Here is a 14044-nt window from a genome sequence, read left to right on the forward strand (position 1 = left end):
ATGTTGCAAACATTTTGTGCGACCTTTAAGTTGTGCAAAAATTTTACAATTTTTGACATTTTTTACGCCACTGCCAGTCAGCTCCGCCGACTTTTAGAGAAGTCGGAGATGTTGGGGCGGGTAGTGATCAGTTGCACCCGACCAATTCAATTTATGACAAGTTACAGTTAAAGTGATGCAAGTTATGCCACAAATATGTTAACATTTTGAGGTAGTGGAGCACGGCAGCGAAACGATGCACCAAATTCATTAAGAGCAACACGCCTCAATGATTTCAGCGCATAATCCACCAAGTCTGGTGATTTCGGGCCATTTATGTCCATATGAAATGTGGCCAAAAAGGTCTCCAATTTTCAAATTGATCTTTAAAAATCAATTAGTCACTATCACCAGTCTCGTTATGATGGCCCATCCGGCCACTAATTTTATAGAATTGGTGTGCGTGGCCACCTAGGACCAAATCAAGTGTGATGACAAAGCGAGCTGTGTATGGAGGAGTTGGAAGAGTTAGCAGCCAGATGAACGATTGTGGGAACCAACAGCCGTCTACTGTGCATGGAGCCCCTTGAGCTCATCTTTCTCCCTGTATGGCTTCATAGAATTGTAGAATGGTGGTGTTGGAAGGGACCTCCAGGGTCATCATGTCCAACCCCCCTGCTCAATGCAGGATTCACCAAACCATCCCAGACAGATGTCTGCCCAGCCCCTGTTTGAAGACTTCCATTGAAGGAGAAGTCACCACCTCGTTGCAGCCTGTTCCACTTTTCTTCACGTTATCACACCTTTTGCATATCAAAGACTATTACCATCATCTTTCTCTTGTTACATTTTCCAGGGTGGTCTCGAAATTGAGGGGCAGTAGGGCACTTTTTACCAATTTCATTGAAAAAATGAAAAATTGATGCAGTAAAAAAAATAAATAAAAAAATAGAGGGCACTTTAGTCTCCATTCCCTTAAAAATGCAGCAAGTGGCTTCATATCGGAATTATTGACTGTAGACCTGCATCACTTAAGATCTTATTTATTAAATGTTCTTTTCAAAACGTCCGTAAACAAAAAAGATTGGCTGTCCTGCCTTATGAAAAGCTGTCCAGAAAAAAAAAATGAAAAACCAAATTAGAAACCCTGTGGGTGCTGTACAAGAGCTTTTCTTCGTTTTATCACCCCTCTTACAATTCATAAGTTCTCTCTCCTTCTTTACTGCTGTCATTAACCCCTGATGGGGATACAGAATTTTTTTTTTATTCACGTAAATCACCCCACTAATGAATCACAGCCAGTTACTGACATCCCTCCCTCTCCACACAGTTTTTCAACAATCTGCAGGCCGGTGAACAGGGGCTTTTCCTCATTGTATCACCCCTCTTAGAATTTACAGCTTGTTACTGTCAGCTCCTATTCTGTACAGCTTTTATTGTTCCCGGAGGGGGAATATGGGATTTTTTCCTTAATGTTATCACCCCTCTCACTCTTCATGGCCTATTACTGACATCTTTTCTCTGTGCAGCCTCCTGTGACCTTAGCGGAGGGGGATCAGAACATTTCTTCATGTTACCATCCTCAACTCTCGGGTCAGATATCATCTGACTGACATATCTGGGTCACATATTTAGCCACAAATATAGGTGTTCAGCAACTAAGGACTAGTGATTAATTTGTATTAGTACATTGTAAAAAATAAAACATTTATATATTTTTTAGAAATAAGTTTAGTAATAAATGTTCAGGTTCTAAATTATTCATTACACACACAAAATCTTATCCGCGCTGTGCCATGAAGGTAGGACCGAAAAAGGTTTCTGGATGGCTGCGTACCAACAAATGTCTACACCAGTAAAGGACACTGTCGAATCTCCTTTGGAGGTGTTGCATATTACTATGCATTAACCCTTCATTTTTTTTTATATTTTACCATTTAGGGGTGATGATTTTTGGATAAATTTGCCTTTTTTTAGCCCCATTGGAGGACTTGACCACGTGGTCATTTGATCATTGATAAAATAAACTAAAATCCTTAAGTGGAGAACAATAAATGTTGGACAGGCGGCGCCAAGAAGTTAATACGGAGAAGGGCTATTGGACAGTGGAAGGGGATGTTGCGCCCCACTCCAAAAGTAACAAAAGTGATAGCCAGATACCAAGAGCATATATAGAGGAGAAAGGTCAAATCAGGCCCCAAAATATAAAGCTGGGTTTTACCAGGACACGAGATCTCGTTTACCGATTTAATGGGACAATTACTCCATTTTTTTGCCATCCTGCACAAGAAGTCGCTTCCAAAATAATAGCAAGCACTAAGGGACCGATCAAGGCCAGACACTTTTTTCAAGGGCCCATAGACATTTGAAGACCATGAAAGAGATGAGATATTGCAAGTGCAAGGTACAGGGGCTAAGGGAAATAATAACTGAAAATTTATGATACTTTATTTATTCTTCTAAACATAAAAAAAATTACATAGCAATATGCTTTATACACAAAGAGTGGCGACAACTTCTCCTTCTCCTGACTCCGGCTCATTTCTTTTTTCTGCGGCTGAATTTTGACTCAAGATTAGTGACGGGAAGAATCCCAGGACAAGGTCTCTCCGGGGGCTTCTCTTCCTCGTGTTTCAGAATGGTCGGTCGGATCACATCGATGTCACGTGACAGATGGTCCAGCATGCTGGAAATAATGTTGGGTGGAGAGTAGAAGTCAACGAGGAAGTACCTGGAAGGGTAAAAAAAAAAAAAAAAAATTAGATTTTTCACACAATCCAATTTTTCTTTAGAATTCCCCAAAAATTACTCCAGGTGAGGATTTGAGCATTGTTGCACATCAATTTCGTTCCTTTGGAAATGAACTTTTCCAACCCATCAATTTTGGAGGGTAAAAAACAACTGATACACCGAAGTTTAACTCTGTTTGTTTGATTTTATAAATATTAATAAGGAGACGACCTCCTTGTATCTCAAAAATTAGCTTATCAAAATGACCTCCAGGGATATGTTACAAAGTTTTCAATTCTCCGGCACAACCACAGGAAAAATGAAGTATTAAAGTTAAAATTAATAAGCTGTCAATGCAATTCATGGACAGGTTGGGTCCTCCAGAATCAACAACACTCTTTAGAGATAATTAAAGAGGTGGTCCCACATTATTAGCAGAAGTAGTACAAAAAAATAGAAGGAAAGATGGCAGAAAGGGCAAACAAATCTGCTGTGTGAAGAAGAAAGCATTGGTGAACATATGCGATCACTGCTCCAATATATCGGGTCTTCACTACATATGATACTAAAATTGGCCCTTCGGGAAAAAAAAGACTGACGTTCACCTTTCAAACAGCTGTAGTTCCTCAGTACTACTACTCGAATCCCCCGCCAAACTCCTTATTGCTCCATCGGCTGCAGCCTTGACATTCGGTCTGAGCTGGAGGAAACAATCTCCCAGCTCTTTTTTTTTTTATGGATTGGTCCGAATGTCAAAGCTGCAATGAATCAATGATTGGGTTTCGAGAAGAAGAGACCATCAGGGGACACAGGCATCGGTGTGGAGGAACAGCAAAGTTTCATATTGTGAGTATCAGGTTTCAAGGAGAGGAGCCCGGCAGGGGACATGGGCATTGTTGTAGAGCACCAGCAAAGTTCCAAGAGGAGAGTATTGGGTTTTGAGGAGAGGAGACATGCAGGGGACGCGGGCATTGTTGTAGAGTAGCAGCAACGTTCCAAGAAGCAAGTATTGGGTTTTGAGGAGAGGAGACAGGCATTGATGTAGCGTAGAAGCAAAGTTCCAAGAGGCGAATATCGGGTTTTGAGGAGAGGAGACATGCAGGGGACATGGGCATTGCTGTAGAGCACAGCAAAGTTCCAAGAGGAGAGTATTGGGTTTTGAGGAGAGGAGACATGCAGGGGATGCGGGCATTGTGGTAGAGTAGCAGCAAAGTTCTAAGAGGCGAGTATCGGGTTTTGAGGAGAGGAGACAGGCAGGGGACACGGGCATTGTGGTAGAGCAGCAGCAAAGTTCCAAGAGGGGAGTATCGGGTTTTGAGGAGAGGAGACAGGCAGGAGACACGGGCATTGTGGTAGAGTAGCAGCAAAGTTCCAAGAGGTATCGGGTTTTGTGGAGAGGAGACAGGCAGGGGACACGGGCATTGTGGTAGAGTAGCAGCAAAGTTCCAAGAAGCGAGTATCGGGTTTTGAGGAGAGGAGACAGGCAGGGAACACTGGCATTGTTGTAGAGTAGCAGCAAAGTTCCAGGAGTGGAGTATTGGGTGGGTTTCGAGGAGAGGAGACAGGCAGGGGACATAGGCATTGTTGTAGAGTAGCATTGTTGTAGAGTAGCAGCAAACTTCTAAGAGACGAGTATTGGGTTTCAAGGAGAGGGGACATGAGCATTGTTATAGAGCAGCAGCAAAGTTCCAGGAGTGGAGTATTGGGTTTCGAGGAGAGAAGACAGACATGCTCATTGGTTCTTCCTTCCCATGAGGAGTTTTGGAATCCCCAATCTCATGATCAGTGGAGATCCCAGTGATCACAGATTTGTTACAGGTGATCAATGTTGTTCATGGCACAACCCCGCTATTAATGCAGCATTCAGTAATGGCATTGTTGAAAATTAGTTTTGTAAAACAGGAAACATTTTTACTGAGCGGGACACATGCATGTTCAGTAACTTGTACATTATTTCCTATGGCGGATGCGCTGCAGTTCCGTTTTTCCTCTGTCTGCCATCATAGATAGGAGGCATAAAATGAGTGATCCCTGACCCAATATGTGCAAATATTAACCATACTTCCATTTTAATAAATTGGTTGCAGCAGATGAGTTATGTACCAGTGATTTGTACCAGTGATTTGCAAGCGGCGTCCGTGCCTTTCGTCGTAATTTCCTATACTATATATTTTCAGATTTGGTCTCGGCGCTGCAGCAGCTCGCATCACAAAGAGACTGGAAATTTCCACTATGAGAGCAGAGATGAGGGCGGGTGGGAATAAGCTGCTCCCCGCACTCAATCTCTCACCCCGGCATCTACACAAGCTATTCAAGCTAATCCCCCAAAAAAGGGGCTGGCAATGCCGTGGGCACATAGCGGTGTCTTATCTGTTATGTATGCAGCCACAGAGGGGGCAACTGATGAAATGTGAGCAACAAGGAGGGAGAAACGACTTTCTGATGTTAAAGCGACTGCTGAACGGTTACTCAGGAAAATAATAGACAGAGAGGATGATGGTGATTATAGTAATGATAGAGTAGTCCTTTGTTTCCTGTAATGACTCATCCCCCACCATGAAATGCACTCACACCTCAGTCGCCCTTCCGTCATCACCCCCTATGTAGTAAGTACATGCAGTTACCCATGACTGCAGGCGAGTGCATATAAGGGTACCAAAATACAGGACTGGCACCGGTCTTACTGCTCCTCAGACTCACCGCTCAGTTATGACATCTGCAGATGCCCCCCAATAACAGTGCGTCATCCAGAGGTTCCCCAATAACAGTGCGTCATCCAGAGGTCCCCCACAATGGGGCGTCACCCACAGATCCCCCACTAACAGTGCGTCATCCGCAGATCCCCCACTAACAGTGAGTCATCCGCAGATCCCCCACTAAAATGCATCATCCACAGATCCCTCACTAACAGTGCGTCATCCACAGATCCCCCATTAACAGTGTGTCATCCCCAGATCCCCACGAACAGTTTGTCAGCCACAGATCCCCCAATAACAGTGCATCATCCAGAGGTCCCCCGCAATGGGGCATCACCCACAGATCCCCCACTAACAGTGAGTCATCCGCAGATCCCCCACTAACAGTGCATCATCCGCAGATCCCCCACTAACAGTGAGTCATCCGCAGATCCCCCACTAACAGTGAGTCATCCGCAGATCCCCCACTAACAGTGCATCATCCGCAGATCCCCCACTAAAAGTGCGTCATCCGCAGATCCCCCACTAACAGTGCATCATCCACAGATCCCCCGCAACAAGGCGTCACCTGCAGATTCCCCACTAACAGTGAGTCATCCATAGATCCCCTGCAACAATGCGTCACCTGCAGATTCCCCACTAACATTGAGTCATCCGCAGATCCCCCACTAACAGTGCGTCATCCGCAGATCCCCCAATTAGTGAGTCATCCGCAGATCCCCCACTAACAGTGAGTCATCCACAGATCCCCCACTAACAGTGAGTCATCCGCAGATCCCCCACTAACAGTGCATCATCCACAGATCCCCCACTAACACTGAGTCATCCACAGAGCCCCCACTAACAGTGCACCATCCACAGATCCCCCATTAACAGTGCACCATCCACAGATCCCCCACTAACAGTGAGTCATCCACAGATCCCCCACTAACAGTGCACTAACCACAGATCCCCCACTAACAGTGAGTCATCCGCAGATCCCCCTCTAACAGAGAGTCATCCACACATCCCCCACTAACAGTGAGTCATCCACAGATCCCCCACTAACAGGGAGTCATCCGCAGATCCCCCACTAACAGTGCACCATCCACAGATCCCCCACTAACAGTTCGTCATCCACAGATCCCCCACTAACAGTGCGTCATCCACAGATCCCCCACTAAGTGAGTCATCCGCAGATCCCCCACTAGCAGTGCGTCATCCGCAGATCCCCCACTAACAGTGCGTCATCCACAGATCCCCCACTAACAGTGAGTCATCCACAGATCCCCCACTAACAGTGCACCATCCACAGATCCCCCACTAACAGTGCACCATCCACAGATCCCCCACTAACAGTGAGTCATCCACAGATCCCCCACTAACAGTGCACTATCCACAGATCCCCCACTAACAGTGAGTCATCCGCAGATCCCCCACTAACAGTGAGTCATCCACAGATCCCCCACTAACAGTGCACCATCCACAGATCCCCCACTAACAGTGCGTCATCCACAGATCCCCCACTAACAGTGCGTCATCCACAGATCCCCCACTAACAGTGCGTCATCCGCAGATCCCCCACTAACAGAGCGTCATCCACAGATCCCCCACTAACAGTGCGTCATCCACAGATCCCCCACTAACAAGTGAGTCATCCGCAGATCCCCCATTTTACCAGCCATAAAAGATACCCTGTAATCTCTGTCACCCGTCTGCACCTTTATCCATGTATCTGCATTGTATGGAGGGATAAATATTGCACGGACTTTGGATAAGAGGTAACAGGAATGTTCTTTCATTTCAGCCGTTGCTGTAAAATTCCTTCCACCGCGCTGGATGATTAAGGAGGGTGTGAAAATACTCAGAGCAAACGAGCCCAAGACAGGGAGCGCTGTGTGCTCATGACGAGAACGATTCCTTGGCCGGCACAACCGGTGAGATGACACAACAACCCGACATGAAATTACATTCCACGGCTAAATAATCTGCAATTCAATTTCCAAAAATATAATTACAGAAGTCACTAGTGGATGAGTTACAAATATGATCATGTTTTACCATCCAGAAGCGTTAAAATGAAGAAATACATGTGGATTCTGTCTTTATTTGATATTCAGGAGGGTAAACCGGTTGTCAAAAGGGCTTCTACACCACCAAACATGATACATGTACACATCATAGGCTGATTTCTGGGGTTCAACTGGTGGAAACCACCATCAATCATGAGACCAAGGGTCCTAAAGTGCTCCTATTAATAGAGTAGTACTGAGCATGTGCGACCGCTGCTGCATTCACTACCTATACAAGTGGTGGTCACACATGCTCATTACTGTACCAATCACACAAAAGGATAATACATTTGTCATATCTGGTGGAGAGAATTTATGAGAAATCAGAAAATTACCCATTGTTTAAACCCTTCCAGACATAGAACCTACTAATAACACCTCTATATACAGTAGATCCACCATTCACAATAGCACAGCTCACCTCCTCCTCCTGTACAATGACTGATAACAGCTCTATATACAGTAGATAACACAGGATCCACCAATCACAATAGGTGATGTCACAGCTCACCTCCTCCTCCTGTACAATGACTGATAACACAGGATCCACCATTCACAATAGGTGATGTCACAGCTCACCTCCTCCTCCTGTACAATGACTGATAACACCTCTATATACAGTGGATAACACAGGAACCACCATTCACAATAGATGTCACAACTCACCATCTCCTCCTCTCTTCACAATTACCTTTGTCCTAAAAAAAGGTATGCTCATAAAATACTTCAATACAACTAAGCGGGGTGCAAGTTTATTGCTGCCTATGTTAATATGGATGCTAAAATGAGCAGGCAGTGTGAGCTGTATAGATCTCCTAGTTCTGTGTGTGACTAGTAATGCTGAATGCTGTACCCCCAAAAGCTGAACCGCTGGCTATATACTATAGATAAAGGGCACGCATAGATAAAAGGCACAGGTAGATTAATGGCATAGGTAGATAAAGGTGACAGACCCAAAAATAAGTAACCCCATTTGTATCATCATAGCTCCTCTGGCACGTTATGACGTCACACTCATGACACAAAATACTCTACAAGAAAATTATTGAATACTCTGCACTCCGAAATTAAAAGTGATTCTTTTATTAGAAATCCAGAACAACATTTCGACCTAAAACATGGGCCTTTATCAAACACGGATTGCTGTTAAGATGTAGGCAACTGTAACTCTTGGAATGACAACGCTATGGGATGGCAACAAATTGCATCGTGCTAGGTGCCACAGCCATCCATGGTTGATAAAGGCCCAGGTTTTAGGCCGAAACGTCAATATTTGTTCTGGACTGTCTAATGAAAGAATCCCTTCTCATTCTGGAGCACTGAGTATCCAATAATTTTCTTGTACGCATGGGGTGGAACCCTTTACTCTTACACCCATTTTTTATAAAGAGTGCTGTATACCCCTCAACAAAACACCCTACAGCCAGTAGTAAGCCAAATTTCACCGGATCAGTCGCGAGGGTTAACCCCCGGATCAGTTACCCCATGCTTACTCTTCTGCCATACAACACTCACGATTAGCTAGATTAATGGCATCACAAGTTCTCTGGCAGCCATCCGGTGTCGCCCGCTGGGCAGCTCTCACATCCCGGAGCTCACAAAGACGTTAAAAACCAACAAAAACCCAGCGGACAACTAACAAAAAGCAGAAGAAAAGTAACTTATTAAAACAGACAGGCCTGCACAATAGAGCCTATTACAAGTATCCTGGAGCTTTTCTTAAAGGAACACTGCACTGCGTGACCTTACTAGTTGGCTTGTTAGAAGAAAGTGCCTCTTGAAATAAAAAAAAAACAAAAAAAAACAACAAAAAAAGAAAGAAAATCTATAAGCATAATAAAAGGTAAAGTAGCATAATGAAGAGAGTGCCAATGGAGTAAGATCATCCCATCTGCTCTTTACTAAGTATCCATAAGGGCCCTTCAGGACCATATAGCGGCATTTATACATGAAAATCAGAATGGGTGCCTGCCCTGTCCAAGCAGTTTAATGTGGACACTGTATAGGAGTATTATTTCAGCACTGTATGGCAACATACCTTATTGTGTGGATAATATATGATGGTGTTCTTTAGACCCCACGTGGCAGTATCATTTGAGCACTGGACGGCGGTATTGTGTAGACCATATAAGAGCGTATTATTTGGATATGGTATGAGGGTCTTATTTAGTGTTCGGCGGTGTTTTTTTTTTACATACTGTACGACGGTTTAATGAGAGATTTGGACACTGTAGTAAGGTATTATACTGCATAATGTGTTTAGACACCATATGGTGGTAATATTTGGATACTTGGTGGATTTATTTGGACATTGCCTGGTAGTATTGTGATAAAAAAAAAAATATATGGACACAGTATCAGATATTATTTAGGCACTGTGTGGTGGTATTATTTGCATTCCTTTTCTATATTGGCAGTACATGGCAACGTGCGGAAAGTATATGAGGCCACTATTGGAATATTACATTTAGGTGGTATTTAAACATATGGCAGCATTATTTTCACATTTCAAGGCGGTACTTTCTGGACAATAAATGGGGTTATTACGTCGACCCTGTATAAAAGGTATGAATTTGGCACTATGTGGAGGTATTATTTGCTCATTGTAGGTCATATTATTTAGGCAGTACTTGGCAGTGTTTGGAAAGTACATGAGGGCAATATCTGAATAGTGTATTTAGGTATTATTTAGACACGGTACGGCAACACTATTTGGTCATTTAGCAGCTTTATTTGGGCACTGCAGGCAGTACAGCGTGGACAATAGATGAGTATTATTTGAATACAGTATGAAGGTATAATCTCAGCACAGTATATTTTTTTATATACTTCGATTTTTTTTTTTCTTAAATCATGGAAAACTATATAAAGGTGGTGAACAGCGGACCCGACTGTGCTGCCTTCCTTTGGTCAGATCTGCTCTATATCTGCTCCTAACAGGGCCGGCCCGAGAGATTACGGCGCCCTAGGCGAAACTATTTTGTTGCGCCCCTACTATTCTTGGCAGTAGATGAAAACTTGGGATATAAATTTAGGAGCAAAATAAACCACAACAACAATGATTAATTAACTCTCTCCTAACTCTTTAATCTTTTAAGAAGTTGTATAGGACAAATATATACAAAGTAATCAATAACACAAAACAAAAACGACCATAGGTAATTAAAATTTTAGTTTCCTTGCCTTTTTTTTTTTTTAAAAGGATGACACCAAGTCACCGAGATTAATTTGTTTAGCAACTTCAGATTCTATCGAAATTGTTGCCAACCCAACCAACCTCTCTTGCATCATATTTGCCCTTAAATATGTTTTAATTAGCTTTAGTTTTGAGAAGCTTCTCTCTCCTGAGGCCACGGACATAGGCAGAGTCAAAAGAATTCTTAGAGCCACCACCAGGTTGGGGACACTTTCTTTCAAGTCAGATTTAAGCAAAAGTTCAAGAACGTCTTTTGGTGATGAATCTTCTGGAACACGTCTTGACATTGCCTGCAGTTCACCACATAGCTCTATGGCAGGGGTGTCAAACTGCATTCCTCGAGGGCCGCAAACAGGTCATGTTTTCAGGATTTCCTTGTATTGCACAGGTGATCATTTAACCACCTGCACAGATAATGATTCCTGCACCTTGTGCAATGCTAAGGAAGTCTTGAAAACACGCATGGTTTGAGACCCTCGAGGAATGCAGTTTGACACCCCTGCTCTATGGCAACGATGTCTTTTACTTCGTTGTGTGCAAGAGACTTTTCCAGAGCTTTACACTTAGGCTGGTTTCACATTGCATTTTTTGCATGCATGCGGTTTTTTTGTATGCGTTTTGCCGCGTTTGACGACGCATGCGTCGTTTCTATGCTTGCGTTTTGTTGCGGAAATGCAACATGTAGTAATTTCCAGAGGCGTTTTTTTGCCGCAAAAAAACGCATGCTTTTTTTTGCAGCAAAAAAACGTATTGCTGTCTATGTAAACGCATGCGTTTTTAAGCACATGCGTTTAGTTGCGTTTTTAAACGCATGCGTTTCAATCGAAAAAACAAGAATACACACTGATAAGCCACCCCCCACCATCAAGGTGATAAAGGGATCCAAACCCTAACCCTAGGGATCCTAACCCTAACCCTACCCCTAACCCTAGGGATCCTAACCCTAACCTTAACCCTAACCCTAGGGATCCTAACCCTAACCCTAGGGATCCTAACCCTAACCCTACCCCTAACCCTAGGGATCCTAACCCTAACCTTAACCCTAACCCTAGGGATCCTAACCCTAACCCTAGGGATCCTAACCCTAACCCTAGGGATCCTAACCCTAACCCTAGGGATCCTAACCCTAACCCTAGCTATTTCTATTTATAGTGGGTTTTCTAGTTGATTTTGATGATTGGCAGCTGTCACACACTTCTCAGCATGCGTTTCAAAAACGCAAATGCAGGAAAAAACGCATGTAAACAAGTCAAAACGCCGCGTTTTTTTTACCGCATGCAAAAACGTATGCGTCTAAAAAACGCAGCGATTGCACGCGTTTACATGCGTTTTTTTCACCACCTGCGTTTGCGTTTTAAACGCTGCGTTTTTAAACGCAAATGTGAAACTAGCCTTATCCAGAACAAATTTGCTTGGTTTTCCCTCAAGTGAACGGATGTGGTACAAAAATCCAAATTTCAATTCCATTTCTTTCAGCTGAGTGAACCGCTCATCAACTGAATTTATAGCAGTATCTAAGATCGCAACGTAAAAGTTAATTTTGAAACTCTGTTTCTCATCTCTTATGGGCTCATCTTTCCCTTCATAAGAGAACTGTCTGGTTTTTTTCTTTAAACATTTTGGCGCAGAACTTGACTCAAAATTAGCTGGTATGCCAAGCTCTTCTGCGATTTCCCTCGCATCAACTAACAGCTTCTCAGGCCATGTGCACACGTTCAGGATTTTTCACGTTTTTTCGCTATAAAAACGCGATAAAAACGCTAACCTATGCCTCCTATTATTTACAGTGTATTCCGCATTTTTTGTGCAAAAAATCGCATTGCGGAAAAAAAAGCAACATGTTCATTAAAAATGCGGAATTGCGGGGATTCCGCACACCTAGGAGTCCATTGATCTGCTTACTTCCCGCACGGGGCTGTGCACACCATGCGGGAAGTAAGCAGATTATGTGCGGTTGGTATCCAGGGTGGAGGAGAGGAGACTCTCCTCCACGGACTGGGCACCATATAAGTGGTAAAAAAAAAAAAGAATTAAAATAAAAAATAGTGATATACTCACCTTCGATGTCTTCCCGCCGCTCAGGTGCATGTTGCCGCTTCGGTTCCTGTAGCTGGTGTGCGGTGAAGGACCTGTGATGACGTCACGGTCCTGTGATTGGTCGAGACCGGTCATGTGACCGCTCACGTGACCGCGACGTCATCGAAGGTCCTGCGCGCACACACCATCTATACGGAACGGACGCCGCTGAGGTCTGCAGGTGAGTATAAGCATTTTTTTTATTTTTTTTAAACATTCTATCTTTTACTATAGATGCTGCATAAGCAGCATCTATAGTAAAAAGTTGGTCACACTTGTCAAACACTATGTTTGACAAGTGTGACCAACCTGTCAGTCAGTTTTCCAAGCGATGCTACAGATATTTTTTCTCTGGCGCCCCCTTAGGGTCGGCGCCCTAGGCGGCCGCCTAGTTCGCCTATACGTTCAGGCCAGCCCTGGCTCTTAAGATACAACACGGGAAACAGTCCAACTGTGGTTAGAATCAAATTTAGAAGTATCACTTTACATCAGTGACTCTGATTTACTGCATAAATGACATTTTCCAAGAAAAAAAAAAAAATACAAAAACTTGGTAACTGCTCCAATGTCACCGATCATCAGCAAAACACCGGCTGATATTAGCGGGTTTCTTCTCTGACACTATAACGTGAGCTCCAGAATGGTAGTCAAAAATTAAGGAAGCACTGCTAAAAAAGAATTCCGACTTATGGCAACAACTCCGGTCCATGGGGAAGTCATAATGGAGGTCTTTGTTATTTTGGTACTTTTTCATTATTTGGACATCACTGCCATCCATAAACTAATGGGTGGAGAGATGTATAGTAAGAATGTCAAAGGCATGGGGGAGAAGTATCCACCTGGTATGGGAGACTGGAACACTTATTGGTGGCGTCAAATTACCAATTGGTGGTTTGGGGGTAGCCACCAGTCTAGTGAAGTATCTTTCCGCTAGTGGACCCCAATACAAAATATAGGGCCCCCAACCATCACAGATCTTTAACAATATCTTTTTATGCAGGCCAAAGGGAACTTTTCAGCTCCTCAAGAAGCTAGGCATCAGATGCGACTGCATCTTCTGCAGAGTTGGTGACGCTACTGGTGGCCTCCATAGGGAAAATCAACCATCCATTAGTGGTATCCAGACAATCCTGACGACATTAGGTTGCGCATATAAGTCACCCCCTCCACTCCCAGTATGTGATCATATGGGGTGAATGGGTACTTGGATGTTCCTGGTACCTAGTTGTGGTGGTGGCAAAGTTTACCGACGATTCTCCAGGAGACAGGACAGTATGGCTTAGCTGTGATAGGGACTTAGGCTTTGGCCATTAATG

The 14044-nt window shown here is 43.8% G+C and overlaps 1 protein-coding gene across 1 annotated transcript in view; it reads right to left on the minus strand.

Annotated features, from left to right (window-relative positions):
- Window positions 1-2415: 2415 nt before the first annotated feature.
- Window positions 2416-14044, minus strand: part of MRPS6 (mitochondrial ribosomal protein S6) — a 53836-nt gene continuing 42207 nt past the window's right edge. Inside the window, exon 3 of the mRNA XM_077293909.1 lies at window positions 2416-2710. Coding sequence (XP_077150024.1) covers window positions 2518-2710 — 193 coding nt within the window. The 3' untranslated portion in view covers window positions 2416-2517. The remainder of the gene's footprint in view (window positions 2711-14044) is intronic.

The sequence above is a fragment of the Ranitomeya variabilis genome, chromosome 3, assembly GCF_051348905.1.
Source record: "Ranitomeya variabilis isolate aRanVar5 chromosome 3, aRanVar5.hap1, whole genome shotgun sequence".
Taxonomy (NCBI): Eukaryota; Metazoa; Chordata; class Amphibia; order Anura; family Dendrobatidae; genus Ranitomeya; species Ranitomeya variabilis.